This window comes from Enhydra lutris, unplaced genomic scaffold (genome assembly GCF_002288905.1).
Source record: "Enhydra lutris kenyoni isolate GAN:26980312 unplaced genomic scaffold, ASM228890v2 scaffoldscaffold85, whole genome shotgun sequence".
NCBI classification, from domain to species: domain Eukaryota; kingdom Metazoa; phylum Chordata; class Mammalia; order Carnivora; family Mustelidae; genus Enhydra; species Enhydra lutris.
In genome coordinates this window covers 4,988,642-5,006,993 of record NW_019154169.1, presented here as the reverse complement: position 1 = coordinate 5,006,993, position 18,352 = coordinate 4,988,642, and the positions used below count along the sequence as shown (strand labels likewise).

Genomic DNA, 18,352 nt, shown 5'->3' with positions numbered 1-18,352 from the left:
ACGTCATCCTGTTCCATGTTAAGATGCCCAATCTTTCCACTACTAGCTTTAGCAGCCCTTGATCATCATTACCTGCATCTACTACTTTTTTTGATAAATGGAGAATAGTGGTTATCAAATTTTATCATTCTTTCTCTAATTAGCAGTTATTCTTTCATAAATAACTTCCCCCTTATCAGGAGTTTGGTTACTTGTTCACATACAGGGGAGACATGCTTGATTCTTTCCCTATTTTATGAAAACAAAACAAAACAAAATGACCTGGTTCCTAGCACCCTTCAAAAGTGACCAGTGAGGGGGTGCCTGGGTGGCTCAGTGGGTTAAGCCTCTGCCTTTGGCTTGGGTCATGATCCCAGGGTTCTGGGATTGAACCCTGCATTGGGCTCTCTGCTCAGCAGGGAGCCTGCTTCCCCCTGACCTCCCCCCCCACCTGCTTCTCTGCCTCCTTGTGATCTCTCTCTCTGTCAAATAAATAAATAAAATCTTTTAAAAAAAATGTCTCTACTAGAAACATTAAAAAAAGTGACCAGTGAGGTACTGTGTGCATGAGTACTAACATGAACTTACATTTTCTAACATATTTGATGTGCTTCAAATCACTGCAGTCACTCTAATTGCTACTCAGAATGTCCCATCTTTGGCCAGTGGCAGTCTCTTCAGATTGACTCCTGAGTCCTTCTGACTCAACCTCATTGGTCTTAGAAGACTTCCCTGCTTTTTGACACAAGATGCCTCAAACTCATTTGTCAATTTCCTGTCCCAGACCTGGAATCCCCTGTCTCCCCAAAGATCCTTGGTTTTATCTAGTCAAAAATGGCATTTAGAGACCATAGTCTGGGACTAGGGTTGCTCACTGTTACTGGCTTGTCATAATTAGACTTTTTCCGTGGACTTAGAGAGGGAAATACGTTTTCTAGAAAGAGAAAAACCCATGAATTCATTCTTCCCAAGTCAAATGAAAGATTACAGGGTGTTTACTCCTTTGATTTTATTTCTTTTCATTTATATTTAAAAAAAACCCTTGGTCCTCAGCAGGGCACCTGGATGGCTCAGTCAGTTAAACACCCAACTCTTGATCTCAGCTCAGGTTTTAATCTCAGGGTCATGAGTTGAAGCCTCTCATTGTGCTCCATGCTGGGCATGGAGCCTACTTAAAAAAAAAAAAATCTTATTTCCCAGTAGCATTAGCACAAATACTTATTTGCTTTAGTCAAATATATAATTTCAAAATATATAATGTAGGGTCTCAAAAATGTAAACTATGTATTTTTTTTAAAGATTTTATTTATTTATTTGACAGAGAGAGATCACAAGTAGACAGAGAGGCAGGCAGAGAGAGAGAGAGAGAGAGAGAGAGGGAAGCAGGTTCCCTGCTGAGCAGAGAGCCCGATGCGGGACTCGATCCCAGGACCCTGAGATCATGACCTGAGCTGGAGGCAGCGGCTTAACCCACTGAGTCACCCAGGCGCCCTAAACTATGTATTTTTATCAAAATAAAAACCAGTGTTATTACGGACTGTAAGACTAATAAATGCAGTTTAAGATTGTATTGCTGTTCTTTTTCCCTTAGGATACCTGTACCACTGGAGGCATCGAGTAAAAGTACTATTTTACTTTATTTTCAAAGATTTTACTTGTTTATTTGGCAGAGAGAGAGAGAGAGAGAAGCAGAAGTAGAGGGAAAGGCAGACTTCCCACTCAGCAGGGAACCCACTGTGGGACTTGATCCCATAATCTCGGGGTCATGACCTGAGCCAAAGGCAGACGCTTAGCCAACTGCACCACTCAGGTGCCCCCAAAATACTATTTTAACCTAACCTGGAATAATTCTCATCTGAATCAATTGTGCTACCAATATGATATAGTTAGTTCATTTGTTTGTTTGTTTTCAGCTTTTAGGGATTACTTTCTCACTTTTTAAAATTATCAAAAATTAGATGTTTCCACAGTGCAAAGTATGAAACAGTATACATTCATAGATGTTTGGCTTCATTTCTGTCCCTTTTACCTTATTCTCTTCTCAACTATCTCAAAGTTGCAGACATTATCCTTAATACCTCAACGCGCATCCTCTAAGAATAGTCTCCCATCCAAACACAATGCCATTATTTCAGTAAAGACATTTAACAAAGACACAGTAATATTCTCCAACATACAAGTTTCCCATTCCCAATTTTCAAATTTCCTGTTGTCCCCTAAGTGTACTTTCACTTAAAAAAATTCCATGGTTCGATCGAGACCCACCTTGCATGTGGTCGTCCCCACCCGAGCCCCAATGACTTTCTGAAGATAGTCGTTTTGTACAAGGTCCCCCAACTTGTCTTGCAGTCTGATAGGTGGAAAATGTATCAAAGTAGGGTTTTTAGTATATGTGTTGCTGAAGCAAGCACTCAAAGTAGGGTTTTAATTTGCTTTTCTCTTGTTATATTGAATTTGAGGATATTTTCTGAGAATTGTCCATTCACTTTGCCAACTTTTCTATGGACTTGGAATTTTTTTTTCCATTTTGATATACACATGTGTGCACACACACACACATCCCTTTATGGTATAAACTGCAAATCCCTCCCACTCCCATTTATCAATTTTTACTTTGTTATTATTATTATTTTTTTGCCATGCAAAGTTCTTAAAATTAATTAATTAATTACTTGATTGATTAAGAGTGTGTGCAAACATGGGGAGGGGCAGAGGGAGAAGGAGAAAGAGAATCCCAAACAGACTGTGCTGAGCAGGAGTCCAATGCAGGGCTTGATCCTATGGCCCTGAGGTCATGACCCAAGTGGAAACCAAGAGTCGGCCGCTCAAATGACTGGGCCACCCAGGTACCCTGCAAAAGTTTGTTTTTATGTTTTTATTAATAATTCCCCTACTGCATCTGGAGTTTGAATCATATTTAGGAAAGTTTGCCCAACTTCTGGTTTATAGAGAACTTCACTTTCATGGAGCTCCCATTCTGTCTGGAGGACAACAAAGGATAAATAAAGTAGAACACAAAATATGTTAGAAGATGTACTATGGAGGGGTGCCTGGGTGGCTCAGTGGGTTAAAGCCTCTGCCTTTGGCTCAGGTCATGATCCCAGGGTCCTGGGATCAAGCCCCACATGGGGGGGGGGTCTCTGCTCAGCAGGGAGCCTGCTTCCCCCCGCCACCGCTTGCCTCTCTGCCTACTTGTGATCTCTCTCTGTAAAATAAATAAATAAAATCTTAAAAAAAAAAAAAAAGAAGATGTACTATGGAGAAAAATTAAGCAGGGAGGGGGGACAAGGACCCCCATGATCAGTCTTGGTTAGGAGCCAGGATGAAGAGAGGAGGAGAACACTATGGTGGCACATAGGATAGGAAATATACTAAAGACATAAAGATGTCAAATCTCCCTCATTTGTAAACTTATTACAACCCCAGTAAAACTCCCATCTGTGTTCGTATTTGTTCTGGAACCAGGCAGGTTGGGTATAAAGTTCATTTCGTTTGGGAGAAAAAATGAGCAAGAAGAGACAAGGAAACCTTGAGAAATTAGAGCAAGACAACAACCAGCCATTTCAGATCCTAAAACATGATAAAACCTTTATAATTAGAACACAGTGGGGATAGCATATGAGAATCACAGACAACAGACTTGGAGAGAATCCAGATACAGTTCGATTACTCACAGACATTTAGCATACGAAGAGGTGGCATCTCAAATCACCTGAAATCTTATTTTATATAGGTGGGTAAAGTTTTACCTTTTAAGTTGAAGAATAATTCACGGTGAAATGCACAGACTTAAAAGAGTATAGCTAGATGAGTTCTGACATCTATCCTTACTACCTTCAACATGTAATCCATTTTCAAGTCTAGAAAGTTCCCTTGTCTCCTGACCCTTGGTTGATCCCTGCTACCCACCTCTCCTTCAGAGGCAACCACGGATCTGAGAATTTTAAGTGCTATTGGGATATATGTAAAATAAGACAAAACTGGATCCATTTGGATAAATTCCAAATGACTTCAGAGATTTAAATGTAAAAAAGGAAACAATGTAAAAACTAGAAGACAACCTTGAGCTCAGCTCTTGCCTCCTTCCGGCCCCCCCACAGGCCCTCCTCAGATGCCCTCTAATCACCTTCACAGAGTGTGTGCAGTCTTCTAGCTAAAGTCACACCTCCCACTGCCTGCTTTCTTTTTCTCCAGAGCTGTTATCTTCCAACATGCTATGTGTTTGCTCACTTAACTTGTCAAGGGTCTGCTTTCCTGTGCTGAACAACTTCCTGGGCTGGGACTTGGGTGCACTTTGTTCAGTGCCGGATCTTCAGTGTTTACAGCAGGTGCTCAATGACTGTTCGTTCAATGACTTTTCGCTGACGAGGGGAGTTTCAGGGGGACCTAGGGTGGGGTCCAGAGTACCCCATTCTCTTGGCTTTGATGTGATGAAAGGATGAGTCTAAGGCAGTTGAGAGGAACAGAAACACCTGTGAGGGGGACAGCAAGTGTGGGTAGAGACAGTGGGCTGACACATCCAGGCGATGCTCTCTTCCAAAGGTCTCATGGAGGCATGAATATGAAGCTCCTGACTTCTGTTTGAGGTCCCTTTTCATCTGCACAGCTGCTGCAGGGCACCTTGGGCCTGGACCCAGCGCAGCCGCCACTGGGGCAGGGACAGACCCTGGCAGAGCTCCTCGGACAGGGCAGCTTGGCCTGGCTGCTCCCACCTGGGGGAAGGGGATAGCGTCACAGGAAGGCCTGGGCCTCTAGACACTCAGCCTCCCCCCAACACCCTGGCCTGCTTGTTACCAGCCACACCTCGCCCCCCGCACCCCGCCCAAGTTCTGCCCGTTCCACCTGGCTCAGTACCCTGCCCACCCCCCACCCCCCACCCCCACATGGCCCTCTCACCAGTCCTCCACAACCCCCTGTAGCTTGGGGATTCGCTCCAGCGCTTGTTTCAGCACGTTCTCCAGCTGCTTCAGAGCCTGCCCCAGATTGTCTTTCTGTTCCTTTTCCTGGGATGCCCGGATCTGCAGCAGCTCTGTGGGTGAGAAACCCGGGAGGCAGCATTGAGTTCTCGGGCTGTCTGGTGCCTTATGGCCAGTGGGTCACCAAGTCTCCAGTCACCTAGTCAGGACCTCAGCATGTCTCCCAGATCTCTCCCTCCTTCCAGGTCCTCATCTCAGGGGCAAGCCCACCATCCCACAGGATTCATCCTGGGTACCTTCCTCCCTCCTGGACAGACCATCCATCTCCTTGGCCCATCCCTTCCCTTCCTCCACCTTCCATGCTTGCCCTTCAGCCTCCCTCCTAGGCTCCAGGCCTCAGCCTCCCATTCTGGTCCATTCTTTACATGGCAGCCAGAGTGATCTTTCTAAAGCATAAACCTGATCCTCTTCCTCTTCCGCACAGAACCCTTCAAGGCTCCCTAGTACCCCCAAGAACAGAGTCTGAGCTCCTCAGCCTAGTACTTGAGGGTCTGCACTATCTGCCTCTGCTACTACCAAAACCTTGCCTATCCCTCTGGGCCCACTCGAGACACCACGTTTCCTCTTGGAAGCCTTTCCCAGTGTTCTTCACCCCAAGGCTTCCTCCTTAGACTGCTATAGCCTGACATTCCAGCAGTGTTTCCTCCTGGAGATGTGACTGGGTCTATTCCCTCTTCACAGGTCCAAACCAGGTCCATCTCAGAGCAAGTACAGATCAGCAGTGCAGTCTGAGCCCCTAGGCCTGGCTCCTGACTCCACTCCATTCTTGCCTGACCTCAGGCCTGACACTTGCCCTTTCTTCAGCCCCTCCTGCGGTCAAGTGTAATAGTGAGGCAGGGGGCAGACTGGGGCATGCTGGAGTGGGACCTATAAGGCTTGTTGACAAGTTGAAGGTCGGGAGGGGGGCGGTTAGGGAGCCAGGAGGAATTAAGCATGATCCCTGAGTGGCTGGCCTCAGTAAGGAGAGTGGGGTCATTTGCTGAGGGAGGGAAACAAGGCAGAAGAAAAACAAAACTGCTTTTCAGAACAGAGAGAACGATGTTCTGCCACAGACATGCTAAAGCCCAAGAAGCCCACGAGGTGGGATGATTCTGTGCCATAACATGGGCTGTTCCCGCACACAGCTCCGCGCTCATCGGAGAGGGGAAGGCCTTTCTGAAGGCTTGGAAATGTTCTTTTCCTGCTTTGCTGATGGCACCCCAAGTTGTTTCTTATCAATATACCTCTCCTATTTACCCTTTGATTCTGTGCTCTTTGCTTCTACCACTGGGATCCCTGGGGATGGGCAGCTCTGGCCTCTCTCCCCATTGAGCTCTCGGGGACAGCAGCTGGCAAGTACCTAGCAAGTGCTTCCTGAGGGAATCTAGCAAGGAACAACTTTCCTGAGTTTGTTTCTTCATCTGTAAATTGGGTCTTAATAATCCCTACCTTTGGGGGCACCTGGGTGGCTCAGCCAGTTAAGCATTTGGCTCTCGATTTTGGTTCAGCACCTGATCTCAGGGTTGAGAGACTGAGCCCCATGTTGGCTTCTGTGCTGAGCATGGAGCTTGCTTAAGATTCTCTCTCCCCACCTCCCCCTCCCCGCTCTTCTCTCTCAACAACAACAACAATCATCCTACCCTCACCATAAGAACTGAAAGAGACTGCACACGCGCAGACAAAATGATTGTAATTGTACTAGAGGCACATAGCGCTTACTGAATGCCATGCATTGTTCAGTGCCCTGTTTGGGTAACTGGACTGAGTCTTCCCAGCAACTCTGCAAGGTACTATGATTATGCTTACTCCACTGAGGAGAAAATGGAGGCACTGGTAGATCACATAGCAGGGAAGAGGTAGGACTGAGAGGAGTTTAACTCCAAAGCCCAACTTTTAACTACTCTCATATCCTACTGGATGGTGATACATGAGTACTTGGCAATTTGATGGGTAGGACCACCTGGTTAGGAGTACAGACACATGTCAGGCTGCCTGGATTTAAATCCTAGCTCTGCTACCTGGGCAGCCAGCAAGGCTTAGTTCTTGCCTCTGCAAAAGGGGCAAACAGCAGCGCTCACCCCATGGGGCTGCTGTGCAGATGAAACCAGCGAACACACCGAAAGCACTCAGCACACAGTAGGCCCTGTGTCAGCAATGGATGTTTGGGATTTGTTCTGGAGGCTGATGTTCCCGGGACTGGGCAGGGATGCCGGTTGTGAAGGCAGGGCAGGGCTTACCCTGGGTGGATGGTCCTGGTGGCAGGCTGGTCTTCACGTGCAGCAGATCCCAGCACCGGAGACTTTGCTGGTCCTGGAGGAAAAGAAGGTCCTGGCGAAGAGAGGCAGCCTTTGGGAGGAGCAGTTCTGGAGCCTGGAGGGAGGGGGAAGGACAGTCACTTTGGGCGGGAGAAGGGGTGGGAAGACAGGTCCTAGGGGACAGGCACTCACCTTCCCTGCAGGCAGCCCCAGTGTGTGGCTCAGCACTATGAGGCTGGAGCCCCTCGGGGACGCAGGATGCAGCTGGTGGATGGATGGCAGGACCGTGGGCAGTGGCTGTAATCTGGGGGGGGAAAGTCCAGGTTGGGTGGGCTACTTGGAGGGAGGCTAGGATTCCAGAGGTTCCGGGGGCTGAGAGCTGGCCTCAAGAGGCCCAGAAACTTGGAGATGGGTCTAGGGACTAAGATTCCAGAGTAGGACTGAGACCTGAGGGTGAGGTCTAACAGCTTGGGAACACTGGAGGCCCAGGATTATTTTTTTGGCATGGAATCAGGGAGTGATAGTCACCCACAGAAGGAGCTTAAGGGGGTGGCTCCAGTCTTACCCTCCAGGGCTGTGCCGAAGCAGGGGACCCAGCAGAAGGTGGGGAAGATGCCGGGCTTCCTCCTCCAGACAGCGAAGCAGCTCCTGGCTCTGTGGTGCCACCACTTCAGATGTGGGGACCACTTTTCGCTGAACCAGAGCCAGCACCTGTGGGGAATGAAAGGGATGCGAGGGGCAGCCTGGAGACCCCTGGCACCATCTCTAGGAGCCCCAGCCCTACCCAGACCTTGCCCCAACTCCCATCTCACCTCTGCAGGGCTCCGGCACAGGCGCGTCTTGCTGGCTGAGTTGCCCTTGATGAGCAGGCGGACCTGTTCCTGTGTCTCCTCCTGGGCAACCATGAGGCCACCAAGATGGGTGGCTTTTACTTCCCACCTCCCAGCCTCTACCACTGCCCTCCCCTTTGCACAGGTCCTGCTGCCTTCTAGGAGACTGACCCTGGGCCTCTCCACACCATCGGAGGCCCAGTTTTGGATCCCAAGGCTCCCAGCCTCTCTCTGGCCCTCCATCAGGCACTGCCACGTCCCCCAGGGCCGGCTTCTCACCACCAGCCGGCGCCAGTGCAGGATCCGCTGCTGTTTGGCCTGTAGCTCCTGCAGCAGAAGCTGCCGCCGCCCAGCCACCTCCTCCAGCTCCTGGCTCTGGGCACGCAGGGCCTTGAGCTCTGCCCACAGGCCACAGCCACGGAGCCCCAGCATGAAGGCCTGCCTGGGGCACAGTAGAAAAGAGCCAGGAAAAGAAAGATGATGAAGACTCCCAGTGGAGGAGGCAGATGGGATTTGTAAGGATGCACAAGGAGCCACAAACACAGGGAGACAAACCAGGAGAGCAGGGAGGCAGAACTGGGAGCCATAGGAGCAGAAAAAGTCTAGTATTCTGAGACCTCTGGGAAAGAGATGCCCTAGAGGTCTCTGCTGAGAGCCCCCTCACCTCTCACTGGATCCTGGGGCACATCTCTCCACCTCCTCCATCAGGCCTTGGAAGCACTGGGTCAGGGTTTGACGCTCCTTCAGAAGGGGGCCCCGCTGGGCAACCAGCACACCCACGGCCCGCCAGCCCTCCTGGGGCAAGAGTACAAAGTCGGGGTGGGCATGATCCCTGGGGGGGGAGGGGATCAAGTGGGCCTTGGGATGGGAAGGGGATGGAGTCCTGGGAAGGATGCCTGGGGGTCACCTGGATGAGATGCTCCATGGATGGCAGGGCCTGGCTGGAGTGTGACTGGTCTGGTGCCTGGGACCTGGGGGTGGGGTAAAACTGCTGAGGGAGCTGTCCCCGCCTTGCCAGGGCTCTTGGGGGTGGCCAATGTCAGCCCACCTGCCGGACTGATCACTGAGTTTCAGGTTCACCCCCATCAGCAGGTGACCGTGCTTGGTCTGGAGTTTGTTCCGGCTTACCCATTCGCCCGCCCCGCCCGGCCCTTAGGAGCACGGCACTCCACACCTGTCCATCTCTGTATCTTGGAGCCCATCTGGACTGCACAAGGACCGAATCTCTGCCTCCCGCTCTGCAGCCAAGTGCTCCAAGGAGGCCAGTACATGGCCCGGAGGATGGTTTGTCAGTAGTGTCTGGTGGGGGAAAGGGTAAAGTAGGGCTAGATGGGGGCGGGGCTATGCGCTGGGATCCATGGTGATGAGGTAGGGATCAAGAGTTGGGTCCTCGCACCCTGAGGTTTGCTCATGGGGCAGAAGGTGAGGCCTCCCTTACCTCCACAGAGCTAAGCCACTGCTGGTAGGAAGCTCCAAAGTAGTCATCTCGAGGGGTGCTATGGGGTTGGGGAAGGGGACAGAGAATATTACAAGACACATCAACTCTCCCTCTACTGATCACCACTACCCTGTAAGGTGGGGGCTATCACTGTCCCCGTTTTAAGGATGAGGAAACCAAGTCCATCTATGCCTGCTAGACTTGGGTTCACCAACCAGTTGCTCTTAGGGCCTTTCACATGTGCTATTTGTCTAGAATATTGTCTTAACCTTTCATCCTGCCTAAGCCTCCTCACCAGAGAACCTGTCCTCCCTGACTCTTTAAGTGAGGAAGGTGTCTTCTCTGGGGACCTGGAGTCTCTCAGGCTTCCCCACCCCCAACAGTCCTAATCACCCATGTTGCCACCATCTGTGATGTATTTGTCTCTTTTTGGTCTCAGCCTGAGAGCCCTGTCAGGCCAAGACCTGGGGCTGACACAGTCCAGAGGCTGAGTGTCTGAGGAATGAACAGATGAGTAACTCCCCCCTCAAAGCCCAGGTTCTTATCAGAGTCTGTGGAGCCTGAATGACACTCACGGGATGCTGCCTCCCTTGGCCTGAGGAATTAGGAGTTTCTGCAAGAACTGGGTCCGGAGGGTACAGGCTGTTCGGACATCACCCTGGGAAGAAGAGGATGGGACATGAGGGCAACCCAGGGGTCCACCTGACCTGACTCCCCACTCATTTCCCCATGGCCTAGGACTCTTACCAGGACCACAGGTTCGAGGCCCAGGGCTGCTGATGTCAAGGGTCCAAAGGTTATATCTACTTTGGCCTTCCTGGAGAGAAAAGTAGAGTTGGGGTAGGAGTCACTGGGAAAAAGGAGCTAGAACGGATGTGTCTCTTTCTGCTATAAGGCTAGTCACTGAGCCTGGATCTCAGGGTCCACCTCTAAAATCAGGCCACTGACACTTCCTGGTTGTATTAGCTTCCTCACTGGCCTCTGCTCTTGCCCTCTGCAGTTTATTTTCCATCTAGTAGTCAATGATCCTGTTAAAACTTCAGACAAATCAGGTCACCTTGCTACCCAAAACCCTCAAAAAAAATGTAACGTTTCCCCATCACATTCAAAATAGTAATAATGGGTATTAGAAACTCTTCTAAGCACTCTGCATCATTTAACTCACCTATAAAGTAGGTTTAAATTAATCCCCAATCCATAGAGCTTACGAACTGAGGCACAAAAAAGCTAAGTAGTTTGCCCAAGGTCACAGAGCTGTAAGTGGACAGGCTAAGGCATGAACCCAACCTCCGAGTAAAATTCTGACACCCCCGTGGCACTCTGTCCACCTCTCTGACCTCACCTTCTCGTGCCCTCCATTTTGCCTGTGTAACTGAAGATGAACTGGCTTCCTGGCGGTTTTTCCCAAACTCAGCACCTCTGCCCTTCCTGTCCCTCTCCCTGGAGATTCCTTCCACAACTCAGTGCTACCTCCTCAGAGAGGGCTTCTCTGGCCATCCTCCCTGGAGTATCATCTCCCTCGCCTTTACTATCACACCACCTTTTTTTTTATCACAGCACTTATCTCTCCTTGCAGTTATAGAGTTTGCTTCCTAGTTTATCTTCTGGCTCCTCTGCATCAGAGTAGAAGCTCCAGGAGGCAGGTACTTGTCCCTTATTTAATGTTCTTTCCCTAGAACATTCTTTAGATATATGGTTGGGACCATTCTAAGTACTGGAAATATAAGTGGCTGAGATGAGAAAACTTTCTGACCTCACAGGCTTTAAATCCTAAGGACTGGAGCTCAGAATTCTGGAACCCAAGAAGGGGTCAGGGTAGAGCAATGAGGTCTCTATGGAAAATGTCTGCCTGCCCCGCCTGGTGAAGGCTGGTCCCTGAGCACCTGAGGCCCACCTCTCTATGTCCTGTAGACGCCTCAGTTGATTCTGCAGCCGCTGCACGGGATCCTGCAGTCCACGCTGCTGCCTTCTCATGGCCCCAGCTTGGGCCTGGAGGAGGAGAGCACGACGCTGGGTGTCTTGAATGTTCTGCAGGGCTTGCTCCAGGGCCATGTCTGTAGGAGAAACGTGTGGCTATCAGCAGTTCCCCCAACTCCACTCTGTTGCTCATCTTCCCGGCCCCATAGGTCACCCTGAGCTTCGGTCTCTTGCTCCATCAGCTCCAGGCTCTGGTCTAATTCCTGGATCTCTGCCCGCAGGTGAGCAACAGTGGCTTCCAGCTCCAGCTTCCGATGGGCCTGGTGGGATCAGGTACAGAGTCAGATGCATGGCCTGGCTGGGGCTTGGCCTGGACTGACTGCTATTTGGGGAGCACTGGTCTCTTTGCCTGCACAGGGTGGTAGCAGAGGGTTTATTGTGAGGAATTTCTGTGTCTGATTCTCTGGGCCTAGAAGAACACTAGAGTACTATCTGGCCTCCTCCTTTCTCCTGGGATTGCCCCCCTTATCGTCCTAACCCGTGTCTGTCTCTGCACTGATGACACTACATCTCTGCCCCAGTTCTTATCTCCCCAATGAGCACCACATCTAGGGGCCCCAAGGTCTTCTGGAAACCTCCTCCTAGATGGCACTGGGGCCCCTTGCACACAATAGGTCCTACACTGGCCTCAGTATGTCTCCGAAACCAGTCCTTTCTCCCATCTCCTCTCATCAGCTTGGATGCCTCATATCCATGTCCCCTCAACATCCAGCTCATGCCTGCCTCCCTTGGACCATTAAGTCCTGTGAGTGTGGGGATCAGAGCTGTCTTGTGACTCAGTAGTCCCCAGCATCCCATAGCACAAGGCTGGGCCTAGAGCAGAAATCTACAAGTCCTCTTTTTGGATAAAAGAAGATCTTATAACACATGCTTCTCACCTCTGGACTGTCCTGGTGGCCATACCTGAGGAAATGAGGCCAGAGTTAGGGGATGACAGGGACTTCCAGGGGAGACAAGTGGTGTGAGGCTGTGGGTGAAAATACAGCTGGATGGGACTAGGGTTAACAGGAGGGAATATAGAACCATTTACCAGAGTAGGTTTCCCCGGATCTTCTTGACACTCCTACAGTGGAGAGGCAGAAGAAAGAGGTGTTACTGTGGGGCTTGCCTGTGTCCCCTCCCCGTCACAGCCTCCCTCATGTGGCCAGGCTCACCTCTGGCTGTGCACATGCCGCAAGACATAGGCCCAGATGTCGGCCCCTTGGCCCAGACACAGTCTGCGGGGAGAGTGTGTAAAGGTACACCTCCGGCATCACACAGGGTGGCTCACCCTTATTCCCAGGCTGGTCACGGTGGGTAAAGTTTTTACTAGGGAATTCTCACTTCTGGGGGGAAAGAGAGCCCATACTTTTTGGGGTGAGATAGTCCCTTCTGGGGAGTTCTTGGTCACTGAGTTGTGGGCTTCTCTCTGTGTGTGGGATATTCTCATTCCGTGGTGGGGTGATTCCTTTCTCCTAGGAGAAGAGGGCTGTCTCTAGTCACTCCCAGAGGAGGGGGGTGGGGAATATACTGCCTGGAAGTGCTCTCATTACCAGATGTGGGTCATCACTCCTATAAATTCAATCTCCCGTGGGGTGGTCTTTGGTAACTCCAGTCTCTTCACTGGTTGGGGTGGGTGGGGGTGGTAGGCTGTTGCAGGGACGGTCTCACTCCAAAGATCTTACTTCCACACGGGAAGGGGTCTCCACTGAATTTCGGAGGATCCTCACTGGTGTCTCGCTCTCACTCTGGGTGGTCTCACGGGGTGGGGGGTGGGAGTGTCGGGATCACCGCCAGGGGATCTTCATTCAACCCAGGATCCTCTTCTTGAATATACTACTGGGTGTGCGTGTGTCGGGGGGGGGGGGGGGGCGCCCTTAAGGGTTATTCTCACTGAGGCAGAGGAAGGCGGGTGTTCAGGGAGGGGTGGGGTTCTCATCCCTGGAGACCACCTCGAGGGTTGGGAGTGCTCACTCTCAGAGCGTCCCTCACCTGCGCAGCGTCGACTCCGGGGCTCGGGCTGCGACGGGCGCTCCCATCTCTTCCGTCGCCCAGCAGCCCAGTTCCCGCGCTTCCTGCATTAACTCCATGACAGCTCCGCTCCCCGGCTTCCCGCACCCTCTTCAAGTGTGGCGCCCGCCTCTGACGTCACGGGCGCGCCGGCAGTGACGCCATCGGTGGCCAGGCGGACTAGGGTCTCGCTGCACCGCCGCGCTGCGGAGCAGTGCCCAGTCTCTCGCTCCTCCGGGCTGGGTAGCTTCGAGTGAGGAGAAACGGTGAGGCTCGTTCGCTTTCCTCGTCCTCCCGCTCACCACCAAGTGCCCCTTAAGAGGCAAAAGGTTCCAAATGCCTCTCTTGATTCTCTTGACAAAATGAGACTTTCATCCTGGGAGGCCAGGTGCGGAGATGTCAAACTTACTGCTCCTTGATTTCAGAAACAGGTTGTTTCAGGTCTGAGTGAGGAGGGATAGGGGGCCGATAGCACGACCCTGATATCTCCCCGGCATGTATTCTTCCAGGTCTTCCTCGTCTTTACCATTCCATAACATTCATGAGCCGACCCTGCTCCGGGGACACTGCGGTGGATGAGAGAGCCCCAGTCTCCATGTTACGGAGCTCAGGTTCAGTGGGGGACTTAGACGGATCACCATCACCAGGTAGGGATGGTGGAAAATAAACAACAAGAGTGGGTCAATTTGGGACACAGGGAATGTCAGAGGTCTGTGGGCTGCCCCAGAAAGCACTGGATACTGGTAGTGGAGTTCTGGAGAGCCCACTCAGCCTCATTCAGGGCCCTGAGAAATGGCAACATTCAGGGACCTTTCACTGAACATGCTTAGGTCACCACTCTGTCCTCGGTGTCTGGTACAAAGCCTGACTCTCTAAGTAGTTACTCAGTAAATGAGGGGAGAGGTGGTGGGGTGAGAATAAAGCTGGGGACAGGATGAGGTATGGGGATGGAGGGCAATGGTGGACCATATAGGGCTGTGGAGCAGAGAGGAGACAACTGAGTGAGTGGGTCTGGATCTTGATTGGCTGTAGAGGGTGGAGCATCCAGGGTGAGGTCCAGGGCTCTGGGCTCGGGAGCAGACCTTGAAATGCAGATGTGAGAGAAGGGACAACTCTGGGGGAAATGTTGATAACAATGTGGGACCCTGTGGGTGTGAGGAGTCAGAGAGACATCCAAGGGTTGGCTGAGCCTTTGGCCCAGGGAGAAAGGGACCATGGGATTACCATCAAGATAGCAAATTTCAGCGAGAAGCTGAGTCCAGCTTCAAGTGTTTCATAAGGGCTGAGAAGCATAAGAAGGTGCCAGGGGCTGCTGTAATCCAGGTGGCTTTCCTGGAAGAAAGAACAGCTGCTATTCCACAGTGCCTAATTCTCAAAAGGTGCCATTTTGTTCAAACATTGTCACCCTTCTGCCTTTTGTGGGGTGTTTTGCTATTAAAAAACAAAATCAGTTAGACAGCATGTCTGCCATTGGTCTATGAGCCTTTCGAGGCTCATAGCACCGGCTGTTACGAGAATGATGAGACAAATCACAGACTGGCAGAAATACTTGCAAAACACATACCTGATGATGGACTTGTATCTAAAATATCCAAAGAACTCTTAAAACCCAACCATAAGAAAACAATCTGCTTAAACATGGACAAAAGTTATGAACAGACATCTCACTGAAGATGTACAGATGGCAAATAAGCATGAAAAGTTGCTAACCATAATGTCATTAGGGAATTGCAAATTAAAACAACAATGGGATACTTCTACACACCTATTAGAATGTCTAAAATCCCCCCCCAAAAAAAAATGACACCAAATGCTGTTGAGGATGCGGAACAACAGGAACTGTCCTTCATTGCTGGTGGGAATACAAAATGATACAGCCATTTTGGAAGACAATCTGAAAAGGCAATAAACTCTCTGACCACAAATGTATGGCATTCTAGGAGAGGCCAAGCTATAGAGACCAGTAAATAGGTCAGTGGTTGCCAAGAGATCATGAGATGGGGGTAGGGATGGAAAGGTGAAACTATTTTGGGTGGTATTGTAATGGTGGATACATGACATTATGCATTTATAAAAAGCCATAGAACTGTACAGTACAGAGTGAGCCTTAGTGTAAAATATGGACTCTAGTTAGTAATAACATTTCACTATTGGTCATCAATTGTAACAAAGGTACCATACTCCTGCAAGATGGTAATAATAGGGGAAAATGGGTGTGGAGGAACAGGAAGTATATGAGAATTTCCTTGACTTTTTGTGTAACTTTCTGTAAGCATAAAGCTGCTCATGAAAAATAAAATCTATTAAAAAAAGAATTGGTTGAGGGCCCCTGGGTGGCTCAGTGGGTTAAAGCCTCTGCCTTCGGTTCAGGTCATGATCCCAGGGTCCCGGGATCGAGCCCCGCATCGGGCTCTCTGCTCAGTGGGGAGCCTGCTTCCCCCTCTCTCTCTGCCTGCCTCTCTGCCTACTTGTGATCTCTGTCTGTCAAATAAATAAATAAAATATTTTTCAAAAATTGGTTGAAAGTTGGAATATTTTTTAATGAAATATCTACAACCATAATGTAATGACAACTGATCAGATGCACCTTGACTGAAACTATAACATAAAAAGACTCAAAGTTTTGGAAGAAAGGCTAAAGCCAAATAAGAGGTAGCTGCTACCAGTTTCCCCTCTAACTCTAAAATTTTAAAAAGCCACCCAGAGGTTATGAGACACATGCATTCAAGGTGCTTCTGCTTGAGAGCAGAGCTGCTCATGTTTCCATCTCCCCAGCGGCCACTGACGGATCTTCTCTCCACTCCCCTCCAGTCTCTGTGCATGGCTTTGTCATGTATCGGCTTGGCTAGGCTGAATCAACTGTATCTTAGAATTACCTTCTCCATATGCGTTCGGTTAGGATGGACCAATAGAGATTCTTGGGCAAGATGTGGAGGGCAGAAGTGAAGCCATTTTATAGATCACACAGATTGTCGCTGGCTGGCTGCTGGCTCATCAGGCTTGCGTAGGGAGGGCAGCAGCCAGGCCAGCAACTGTTTCACCTTTTTCTGGATCTTCCTCTCAACTTCTCCAGCTCTGGGCCAGGTGTGTGTTTGGCTCCATGATGAAGGATGCCAGTTTCTCCCATGGATGCTCATACCACCAAAGGCAGAGGCCAGCTTACACCAGCTTGCCTAGCTTCTCCCCACTTTACATCTGTTTTCCCTTCCTAACTACCTACCCTCTGTACTTCGAGTCTCGGCATCCGACACTAAGACCACAATGTTAGGAACTGCTTCATAACCTCAACTGCATAAGGTTAAATCCCAGCTCATCCATCCATCTATCTATCCATCTATCTGTCTGTCTGTCTGTCTATCTATCTATCTTCGATCTCCGCTAGTGGTTCAGCCTCTCAGATGGAGCCCTGATATACTCCGTAAGCAGAGACTCTTGGTGTCTGTGGAGTTATTGTTACCTCAAGCTGCTGTTCATGGAGGAAGTTGCAGTGGGTTTCCTGTTCCTCTCCCGCATAAGAAGAGAATGTTTTCTTCTCCATTCCCCAAAAGGTTGATGCAAAAATGTGAGATTGGCATCTTATTCACAGAAAGAAGAAGTAGAAGTCATATTTGTACCCCTACCATGTTCAGTCTGTTCAATCTACAAATGACAAAATGATTATCATCCCCAAACTGAGACCGTTAACCTGTATTCTGCTCCTGACCCCTGTTTGACAAGCTTCAAGCTCTCACATTATGCCTGTAATTCGCTGCTTACAAGGTGTTCAAGGATCAGCATCCAGGGGCTTGCTAGAAATGCAGAATCCCTTGCCCCTCCACTCCTGGACTTACTGAATCAAAACATGCATTTTGACCAAATCTGTCAGTGATTTGTATGCATATCGAAGCTTAAGAAGGTACCATCTACATGACTTCTTTATTAGCATTAATACCCAGAGATGGATTCTTATCACTGGCTTCTTGGATATACAGTTTTTAAAATTTATGATGAATATCTGTCACATTTTAGACCATCCTGCTCTAATTTCCTCATAACATTTGGCCTTTTTATGACCATGTTAACTGAAACATCAACTGGGCCAGCTGAGAGACCCAGAAGGTGAGTCTTAGAAAGTGAAGAGCTGGAAAGGTGTGGCAGAAGTCACTAGGATGCTTCAACACCCAAAGCAACAACTCTGTACCAAGTGTGTCCACATATACTAAGAGTAGGAAATACACACAGGATTGATTTACAGCATCATGAGTTTGGTGGTTTCAGGGATGGAGAGCAGGAAGAAGGAACAGAGAAGAGGGAAGGGTTTAATTTGCATCTACAACATTTTATTCCTAAAAAGAAGAGATCTGGTGCAAGTATAGGAAACTGTTTTCATCTGGGAAATGTAGGTGGCACATGGGGGCCTCTTAGACTTATTTCTGCACAGTCTGTAGATTTGAAACCTTTATCTAAATTAAGAAATTAGGGGTGCCTGGGTGGCTCAGTGGGTTAAAGCCTCTGCCTTCGGTTCAGGTCATGATCCCAGGGTTCTGGGATCGAGCCCTGCATCGGGCTCTCTGCTCAGCAGGGAGCTTGCTTCCCTTCCTCTCTCTCTGCCTGCCTGTCTACTTGTAATCTCTGTCAAATAAATAAATAAAATCTTTAAAAAATAAATTAAGAAATTAAACATTTAAAACAGTGGGGCGGTACATTCTAGGTGTCCTGTGGGTGGATGAGAGGAGGAGACAGGCCACGGCAGGGAACCGGGACAGGTGATGACAGAGTTGAGGCTTAGCAGGGGGCTGGTGGGAGAGATGATCGAGTTGAGTGGAGGACGCTTATCCCTCAATTAAGCCCTTTCCAGAGAGGAAAGCAGTGTTCTCAATTAAGCCCTTTCCAGAGAGGAAAGCAGTGTTCTCAATTAAGCCCTTTCCAGAGAGGAAAGCAGTGTTCTCA

At 49.6% G+C, this 18,352-nt stretch overlaps 1 protein-coding gene across 1 annotated transcript; it reads right to left on the bottom strand.

The window, feature by feature from the left end:
• Positions 1–3,540: 3,540 nt before the first annotated feature.
• LOC111161590 (HAUS augmin like complex subunit 5) lies at positions 3,541–13,522 on the bottom strand. Its single transcript, XM_022525343.1, has 19 exons — positions 13,406–13,522; positions 12,589–12,651; positions 12,465–12,497; positions 12,313–12,337; positions 11,589–11,694; positions 11,352–11,511; positions 10,205–10,274; positions 10,033–10,115; positions 9,458–9,515; positions 9,194–9,318; positions 8,927–8,990; positions 8,684–8,814; positions 8,299–8,461; positions 8,002–8,082; positions 7,755–7,900; positions 7,382–7,493; positions 7,172–7,304; positions 4,876–5,008; positions 3,541–4,691 (listed from the first exon to the last, which is right to left on the bottom strand). Exons 1-19 carry the CDS (start codon positions 13,501–13,503, stop codon positions 4,574–4,576), a joined length of 1,902 nt encoding a protein of 633 aa, XP_022381051.1. The 5' UTR covers positions 13,504–13,522; the 3' UTR covers positions 3,541–4,573.
• Positions 13,523–18,352: the final 4,830 nt, after the last annotated feature.

Excerpts from the sequence above, each read along its gene's own strand:
- LOC111161590 (XM_022525343.1), bottom strand. The coding sequence starts at position 13,503 with ATGGAGTTAATGCAGGAAGCGCGGGAACTGGGCTGCTGGGCGACGGAA. Across the intron at positions 7,901-8,001 it reads TGTGCCGGAGCCCTGCAGAG|GTGCTGGCTCTGGTTCAGCG; the intron begins GTGAGATGGGAG and ends CATTCCCCACAG. Across the intron at positions 7,494-7,754 it reads CTTCGGCACAGCCCTGGAGG|ATTACAGCCACTGCCCACGG; the intron begins GTAAGACTGGAG and ends TTCCCCCCCCAG.